This window comes from Balearica regulorum, chromosome 1 (assembly GCF_011004875.1).
Source record: "Balearica regulorum gibbericeps isolate bBalReg1 chromosome 1, bBalReg1.pri, whole genome shotgun sequence".
Taxonomy (NCBI): domain Eukaryota; kingdom Metazoa; phylum Chordata; class Aves; order Gruiformes; family Gruidae; genus Balearica; species Balearica regulorum.
Window position 1 is genome coordinate 53,967,214 of NC_046184.1, and position 9,302 is coordinate 53,976,515.

General features: G+C 53.3%; 1 protein-coding gene across 1 annotated transcript; it reads left to right on the top strand.

Annotated features, from left to right (window-relative positions):
• Positions 1-239: 239 nt before the first annotated feature.
• Positions 240-9,154, top strand: ARHGDIB (Rho GDP dissociation inhibitor beta). The gene is made up of 6 exons (XM_075749985.1): positions 240-401; positions 4,066-4,254; positions 4,834-4,917; positions 5,789-5,865; positions 7,351-7,414; positions 8,364-9,154. Exons 2-6 carry the CDS (start codon positions 4,077-4,079, stop codon positions 8,561-8,563), a joined length of 603 nt encoding a protein of 200 aa, XP_075606100.1. The 5' UTR covers positions 240-401; positions 4,066-4,076; the 3' UTR covers positions 8,564-9,154.
• Positions 9,155-9,302: the final 148 nt, after the last annotated feature.

Sequence of the window (9,302 nt, forward strand, 5' to 3'; positions counted from 1 at the left end):
AAAGACCCCGGCAGGCAGGCACAGCAGCACGCTCCGAGAGCCTGATGCCGCGCACCGGGAGCACTCCCGCGTCCCTGCCCGGGCTCAGCCCCGCAGACAAAGCATTGCGCACCTCTGCGCAAAAAGAGCGCAGCGCGGGGCGGGCGGGCGCGCAGACAAAGCGGGACGGGCAGCCGGCGGAGCGCTGCAGCATGCGGGACCGCGCAGGGCTTCCTCTGCGAGTGGGCTGGTGGTGGCGGCGGCCGCTTTTTTTTTTTTTTTTTTTTTTTTGCGTGTGAGTGTTGGTTTTTTTTTTTTTTTTTTTTCTGTCTTCACCAACTTCCTTCCTGCTCCAACTGCCAAAGCTCGAAGCTGAGCGCTGAGAGCGGAGGAGGATCCCGGTCGCAGGCGCCGCTCAGCCGGTGAGTACGAGCCCAGGCGAGGGGAGGACGGGGGGACCCGGGCAGGGGGGAGAGGAGCGGGTTTACCCCCGCCTCGCTCTCCCCCGGCGCCGCGCAACTTTGCGCCTTTGTTCCCGGCGGCTGGCTCCGTTACCCAGCCTTGCCCGGGGAAACGGGCAGGGCCCTGCCCGCATCCGAGGGGGAAGTTGGGATCCGCGCTGTGATGGGGTGGAGGGGCAGAGGAAGAGGAGGCAGCCCCCGCGCCCCCGGGGTGACGGGAGGGCCCCCGAGGGGTGACGGCGGGTGTATCCCTGCGGAGTGGTACCCGGCGGTCCCTGGGGATGGCTGGGCAATGGGCTCCTCTTCTGTTGTCGCACCCCGGGGGGGGGGTGTGTGTGGGATGGGGGAAGCCAGGGACGGGGGCGTTGGTGGGGCCGGTGTGTTTCTCCCCCATCGCAGAAAATTGCTTCCTCCCTGCCAAACCCGCTTCCTGGAGATAAACCCCCGATCGGGGGTGGTTTAGGGGGGTGAATTTGATGCACAGAGGGAGGGTGAATAACATCATGACCCTGTGACATCGCTCTTTGTGCCTGGTGGCAGCACGTGGGGTGGGCAAGGAGGTGCCCACCATCCACCATGACTCCTGCCCCCTCCTACTGCAGGTGTGAGGGCACCCACCCACCCCTGACAACAGGCAAAGCCCTGCTGAGACAACCTTTGCCTCCCTCGGCAGGACATGATTCCTCCTTTGCCTCCTGCAGCCATCTCTCTCTCTCTGGCAGGGGGTCCCTAGCACTGCCCCCTGCTCGTCTGCCCTCTGGTTTGTGAGTACTTGGCAGGCCTCAGAGGTGCAGGTGATGCGCGACTGTGGGTTGGGGCTGCAGGAAAGGAAGAAAAATGTGGCAGGGCAGGGTACAAATCATCTAAAATTCCCCTTGCATAGAGCATTTATAGCCTTAATAGCCTCATTTTTAATGAGGCTTGTGTCCTGAGGCCATGGGGGTCTCCATCTTAGCGCAGCCCTTGGCCTGGACAGCGATACAGGAGCCCAGGGACCCCAACAGTTGGGTACCAGCATGCTCGCTCTGGGCAAGTGCTGGTGCCTGAGCCCAGCAGCGTATCTCAGCTTGCAGAGGGGACCAGTCCCAGAGCTGGAGCGATTAAGAGGCAGGGCAGCTGAGATGTGAGCTTTCCTCTTGGTCACCTCCTGCCTGGGAATTTGGCAGGAAGGCAGGGTCAGGTTCACAACTTGGGGAGAAATGCCATAATTGGGTCTGACTGGTGCCATCCTGAGACGTGTGTGAGCCGGGGGTTGTTCAGTCCAGACAGCCTGGCTGGTGGTGTTCCCCAGTGAGCTCTTGCTGTTGGCATAGCAGGCTGCCTGTCCACCTCTCTGGGAGGTTTTCAGAGCCTAAAAGCATCTCCCCTCAAGTGAGCCACCCCCTGGGTTGGCAGGGAAGGTCTCTGCAGCATGCGTGATGAAAAGGGAAGGTCTGAGGGATGGGGAACAACCAGCTGGTCTAGCCCTGGCTCTCTGCCTTTTCTCTGCGTGTGGCCAGAAATCGTTCTCTCCATCGCCTGGCTCTCTCCCTCTCCTGTGATAAACCACACACCCCCCCCGGCATGGAGGAGAAGGGCAGGCAGACGGCTCTGCTCTGTGGTTATAGTTGTGGCAGATGCAGCCTGGTATCGTGAGAGAGCTCAGGAGAGGGGAAGTGACTCAGATCTGCAGCTGGAGCCCAAGTGGAAGGCAAGACCTGGCGGTGGCTGCCACAGCTCATCATGTCCTTTTCCTGTGCTGAGCGTGGGATGGCACTGAGGGGATCTCAAGGCTTTGTAAGGTGGTTGTGTTGGGGCTGCAGAGCAGTAGGGCATGAGCAATTGTTTTCATGAGGGAGCTTCTGGTTTCCTTCCTCATGAGGACAAGCTCAAAGGCCTTTCCCATGGTATGTAGGTCCTTCACACCTAGGGCTGGGCATGAACTCAGCCAAGGTTATTCAGGTGCTGGGATGTGCTTCCTTTCCTCCTGTCCGTTTGAGTTGGGATTCCCTTTTATTTCCCGGCTGCTTGCTCTGCACTAGTTCCTGACTCACCACAAAATGCCATTGCAAAGTAGTCTTGCATCAGGGCTGTTGCCCATTCGCGTGCCACACTGAGTCTTCTTGTTCCTGTGCTGCTTGGTCCTTCTCTGTCTGTCCCTTTGTAACATGCCAATATACCACTCCTTGATTTTTTTTTTTTCCCCCACTGGAATTGCACTGGGGGTTATGCATATTACTCATTGCTGCCTGATTCCACTTGCTGATTCACCCTGAACTGTTGCATATATATTTTTTTTTTATTTCCTTTCTGTTTTAATGAATGAGAAGTATCCCACTAGCTCCCAATTTAACTTTTGGGAGCAGGGGCAAATGTTAAGGCCACAGCTGCAGAGAAGGATAAAGGGCTTACTGGGAAAACTGTAAATAAGCAGGCAAAAGGGGAATTTTTAGCAGGAACAGCCTCAGAGAAGGAGTTATTATAAGGATAAGCTGCAGTGAATGGAATGATCTGTGTAACTCAACCAAATCCCCTTGCTGCCAAACGACAAGGAATGGCTTGGCCATTTGCAACAACCACCGATGCACTAGGACACTGCTCTGTTTTTCAGCCTTTCTCTGAAGAGTGGGAAGGTGGCTAGGACCACGCGGCTGGCTCCGCAGGGCAGGCAGCTAAGGGGGACCTGGCACAGCACTGCTCACCTCTGCTGCCTTTGTTTCATGTTCCCTGTTCCCTGCCCTTCACCTTGGCTGCCCATCAGTTGATCTCTCCCTGCTCCAGCTCCCATTTGGGATGCCACCCAAGCAGCTTTGCTGTCCTCCTGTGTTCAGCAGTGCATGTCCCAGCCGTGCTCGCTGCATGGCTGTGGGCTCCAGCTGTCCTGCCTCTCCTCTCCGAGAGGCTCCACTGATGCAGCGCAGGTACGCAGCGCCGCTGTGCAGCCAGGCTGGATGCGGTCACCGTCGTGCTTCCTTCCTCAGCGGGAAGGAGACCTGATCGGTGCGTCAAGTGAGCTGTTCCTGGGAGCAAGGACTGAGAATGTCAGCAGATAGACTGTAGCGGGTGCGTTTCCTTGAGGGCTTCAGCTAACTTGCTAATATAAGGGATTGCTGTCAGGTATTTGGTCTTTGTATGAAATGCTGCCTGATCGTGGCTCTTAACCCATTATGAGAGTGTGAATTAAACCTCTGGCCTTGGCTTTATTCGTGTCTGTGTGTGGCAGTGGCTCTTTGTGCAAGATAGCTGGCAAGTGCTGAAACCTTGTATGGTGGCTTGTAATTGCAGGGTTGCTGGCCAGCAACCGCGCTGCAGAGTGGCTGTAAATCACTCTGGTTTCAGCCTCTGCTCCCGCACCTCCTCCCCGGGAGGGAAGAATGGTGTAGGTCTGCGTGTGCGCATGGTGCCTGCAGGGAGAGGAGCGGGGGCAGAGGGGGATTGTGTTCGAGCCAGAATATCAGCACGGCAGTGTCGGGATTGCAGCTGATCACTGTCGCCATTTGCCTGTAACGATCCTGCTGCGTTCAGCACTGGGCAGGGGTCTGCCTGCCCAGGGGACTGAACCACACTGTGCCCAGACCGACTGTCCCCAGGGACGCTACCCCCCTGCGGAGCAATCCCATTGACTGTCCCCTCCTCTGTTACCCAGACCAAGTGACCATGACTGAGAAGACCCAAGAACCTCATGTGGAGGAAGATGATGATGAGCTAGATGGGAAACTCAACTACAAACCTCCTCCTCAGAAAACACTGCAGGAGCTGCAAGAGTTGGACAAGGACGATGAAAGCCTCGCTAAGTACAAGAAGTCCCTGCTGGGAGATGGACCTGTGGTAGTAGGTAGGCTGGGGCATGCTGATAGCAAGGACTGGGGAGATGCATCGCAACAGTGTGCTGTGGGGATGGGGCAAGGTGGCCTCAAAAAAGAGGGAGCTTGTTTAACCAGGCACATGCACTGCTTCTGCTGGAGTACTGGGGATGGGCAGGTGGAGAGATGCATGTAAAGGAAGCGGGGAAGATGCTCTGAGCATTAGGTGTAAAGTTACTAAGGAATACTGGCATCAGAAGGGGACTTGTGGTGGGAGGTGTGCGGGCCTTGGAGGATTCCTGAGGGGTTAGAAACATGAGGGGACCAGCCTGTGCTGAAAGGAGCCTTGCTGCTCAGAAAGATCTTAAGAGGGGAGTCTTCTGTAGTGGAAAGACCTCCTCTAGGTATTGGGGTGGAGGCTAGAGGGATCCATGTTGAAGGACTGGGGTAGATGCATGGTCCTATTGTGCTAAGAGAAGCCTGGCATTACTGGGTGTTTCCTGAAGTACAGTTTCTGTGTGGGAAAGCAACCCTGTTTCTTCAGTGTCGTTCCCCTCCCCCTGCATTTAATTTTGCAAGCTGATAGCTTCCCCCGACTTTCCTACCTGCAGACCCAACAGCTCCCAACGTGGTGGTCACTCGACTCACCCTGGTATGTGACTCTGCTCCAGGACCGATCACCATGGACCTTACAGGTGGGCACAGACACTGTCTTTGGGCATGAAGGGGAACAAGCAAAGCCCCTGGTATGCTTCAAATTGAAAGGAAGTTTGTCCTCAGCTTGCTACAGTGGGTTTTAGAAGAACTCTGAGGGCATCTTAACCTTGTTTCTTATTTTAAGGCATACATGTATGAAAAAGAAAAATAGATGTAACAGAGGAAAAACGTCAGGGTCTCTTTCTTCATCTAGACTGCTCTAGTATCTCCTGTGTTTCTCCTGCCTTCTCTTACTTCCTTTCAATGAGACCTCATGAGCACAAGGGATGTGCATGCGTTCGGGTAACGGGCTGTTTTGAAACTTCAGAATCAAGCAATACTGCAGTTCCGGCTCCTGGGGACATGGGGAGAGAACCAGGCTTCACCTTATATGGGCTTTTCTGCAGAGAGAGGAAGCTGGGCCTGGAGGAGCAGAGAGGCTTCCTGTTCAACCAAAACCATGTAGAGCTCTGCAGAGCCCAGGCAGCCTTGCAAGCTGGGCGGGAGCTGCCAAGCATGCTCCACTCACCCCAGCCTGGGGATGCGCATGGGTGAAGCATGTACACGCTCCTTCAGATGCCCAACGATGAGTCTGTGCATGAATATATTTGTGTATATGTGCCCAGACCTGTGTTTGTTTAGGCATTATCTTCATAGATGCGGACACAGGCACATACGTACACTCAGGCGTCTCTGTGTATGTGCTCTCAGAGTGCAACTCCTTATACAGACCTCCATATACTCATTTTGCAGGTGTGCCATCTTTTGAAGGGATGCTCACCTCCAACACCAATCCCAGCCCCATCCCACCACATGTGGTCTCTTCTTGCTGTGACACCTCTAGCTAATGGCTTGATCCTCTCCTTATAGGTGACCTTGAAGCACTCAAGAAAGAGACCTTTGTATTAAAGGAAGGAGTGGAATACAGAGTTAAGATCCACTTCAGAGTGAGTTGTTTTCCTTCCTGTTGCTTCTCATCAGTTGCTGAGGCCAGTCACTGGCAGTCTATCAGATAACTAGAGACGGGCAGTATGCCTGCCCAAAAGCTGGGACCTTGTAAAGCTCCGCTAGCTTCAAGTGTTGTTCTACCCAACAAGGGACCAGGTCTTTCCAGGGAATTGTTTCTGCTTGCTCGCCCCTTGGAAGAAGTTGCTTTCTGTCCACTCACAATGGTGAACAACATGTGATTTGGAAGCCAGATGGGTAGTTTTGGCTGAGTTTGGCTTGGCTTTTTAGCCATGAGAAAATCTTTAATTCACACAAAATGGGAATAGACAGGGAGAAGAGATAATGGCTTTCCATGAAGTACTACTGGTACTGTATTGCTGGGCTTCATGTATGCATAAATAGATGTAATATTGTAGCATTCGGCTGATGATATCTGAGTTTTTCTAGGTCATGATATACCCAAACGGGCTCATTTCTCCCCCTCTCCCATTAACCGGTATGTCAGCCATTTTTTCTGTTTCCAGCTGAAAATGAAACTCAGCCACACTGCAGTGTATCATCCAGTGATCATCTCCACATGTTTGCTGCAGACAAAGCTGGCTTTGGCAGAGAAGGCAAAAAGGGATGGAGGATAGTTCTCCTGAAACAGAGGAGGGAAAGTGTTAATGTTGTCAGTTCTGTAGGAAAGACTTCCCTTCTTCTCTGAGGCTCGCTCACTCTCAGAGATGACTTTGTCCCCAGAGACAGCTCCTGCTCTCCTTTGTGCTATGAAATATTTCCATCTGTATCTGAGCCCTGTTGACAGGAGATGCCTGGAACCAGACAAGTTATTCTAACTCCCTCCCTCAGTCCCAAGAGTGGTAAGAGATGGCACCATGTGAATTCTCCCCTGGGATGTAAAAGGATCTGCCCGTCTTGTTTCCAGATTGAGTAGTGCTGCGGGGAAGCAGTGTATGCTGGAGGGGGACAACAAGGGATACATCCAATCTATCCAAGGGAGATTTGAGGGAAGATTATGAGCAAAACTGTGCCCCTCTGTCTCTTGAGGAGAAACTTGGCAGCTCTCCACAGAGCTTTGAGGGCAGCTGGGAGTGCTCAGCTAATCTTGCCCACCCGTTTGTGCTGGAGGGATGACTCTAGCCACCCATGTCTGGTTTTCAATATGGAAATTATTAACCGGGAACTCCCTGCTTCACTTTTCTTTGTCCTCATCAGCCCATCTTGTGAAGCTGACTGATATGCTCCAGTCAGCGTCAAAGTTGGGGAAAGGATGGGGATGTGCAGGAGATGCACAGAGGATGCTGTAGGTCCCCAGGTGCCTATGGAGAAGTCATGTTAGGACTGCCCACAATGTGTCCTGCGCTGAGCCTTTGAGAGCAGTGGTATAGGGAGCCGAGATGGGTATGAGTCTAAGGAGGGAGAAAACCAGCAGATACAGAAACAAAACCCTTCCCTTGACACTTCCTTCTGGTCACTCCTTGCAGGTAAACAGGGACATTGTGTCGGGACTGAAATACGTGCAGCACACCTACCGGACAGGGGTGAAGGGTGAGTAAGAGAGCTTTGTGCTCTGCACACCAGTGCTCCTACCACCATGTTCCCTCTGCTCAAAGAAGTGTTCCTGCAGCTCTGGGCCAGGACAGAGCCTCCCTTGGCCCTGAGGCCCCCCCACCCCATGCCACCACAGAGGAGACGACACTTCTCAGCAGAGTGTATTAGCCTGCACTCTGCATCACCCAGGCCAACTGTTTCTTGTTCCTGTGTGAACTCAATACGAGCCAGCTCTGGTATCTGTGCAGTACACCACTGACTGTAGCAGCAAAGTCCCCAGAGACACTGTTCAGACAGTGCTTTGCCACAGATTTCCTTTCCATACAGAGCTCTTTACCTCCCCCGCCCCCCGTCCCCTGTAGAGTGGCTCAGCCCCGCCCCCCCACCGAAAGCTCTTCTAGATGCACTTGGTAAAATTCAGAGCTGCTCTACAAAGCTTCCCACTGTCTGTGGAGCCCTGTGTTTGCCCATGACCTGTCCTCTTTATGTAGTGCTGCTCTGCCTGGACAAGGCAGAGGAAAGCCCCATTTTGCACACACGCATCCCATGTGCATTTTTGCATGCAACCACCTCTAAGGCTCCAGCGTCCCATTTAGCACATGTAAATGGTGTCTTCTCGCCAGAAAAGAGAAGTAGCAGGAGATAAGAGAGATCTTGAGCCATATGCTGGGTGTACCCACTCCCTTCCACCAGTGCATACATGTGAGAGGGTACAGACTGAGTTGCCTGTCCATCTGCCCGTCCATCCATTTATCCTTCCAGCTGTCCTTGTGCTTCAGTAACCTGCTTTTTCCACTGTTTGTGATCCCCTTGCTGACACAGACCATCCCTTTCTCTCCCTACTATCTCCTTTCTGTCTGTGATCTGTGCTCATGCTTGTGGCTTCTTCTGTGATTTAGCATTCTTCATGTGAGGGGCTCATCCTTTGTGGATTGTTTTCTCCTAGTGGACAAAGCCACATTCATGGTTGGCAGCTATGGGCCACGGCCAGAGGAGTATGAGTTCCTGACGCCCATCGAGGAGGCTCCTAAGGGTATGCTGGCTCGAGGCACCTATCACAACAAGTCCTTCTTCACGGATGACGACAAGCACGACCATCTCACTTGGGAGTGGAACCTGTCCATCAAGAAGGAATGGACAGAATGAGTTCACCCAGTTTGCCTTCCCCCTTCCCATCCCCTTGCCTCTTGCACCAGTCTCCAGGTGGGCCATGCCCACCACGCTGCTCCTTCCTGCCACCGCGGCCAGCCACAGCTCTGGCAGCCCTTCCCATGGGCGCCGGGGCTCTGTGCCAGCCTCAGTCGATGCACAGGCCTGCAGGTGGCCTTTGCTGCTTCTTCTGATACACTGAAAATAACCCAACCGTTCTCACCACCGCCCCAACATGACAAATATTGGGTTAAATTGGGAAGCATCTCCCTCCATCTCTCCCAGTACTTCCTCCTGCTGCCTCCATCTCTCCTGTACCAACTCCGCTCCCAGAAGTGCCTTTTCTAGGAAACAAGATCACCTGGCAGGGCGGACTGGTCCCTGGAAAATCCCTATCTGAGTTACACTTGCCATGTGCTCTGACTCATTGTAAATGGTTACTTACCTCCCGTGATGGTCTCCTGGTCTGTATCTGGTGCCCTACCCCATTAAAATCCATCCTTGTGCAGGCAAAGCCAGTCAGGGGGAATGCAGCTAGATGCTGTAACAAGACTTCAGTGTCCCAAAATAAAAACAGTTTCTTTCTTCTTTTCTGCATGAGTGTCACATTCTTTTCTGGAGTGTTTTTCAGTGAGGTGGATGTGGAGAATACATTATAGGAAGGTTTAAGAGCATGTTTCAGAAGTGAAATAGCCTTCCTTCAAAACATCAGCCTAACTCTATAGACAAATTATTT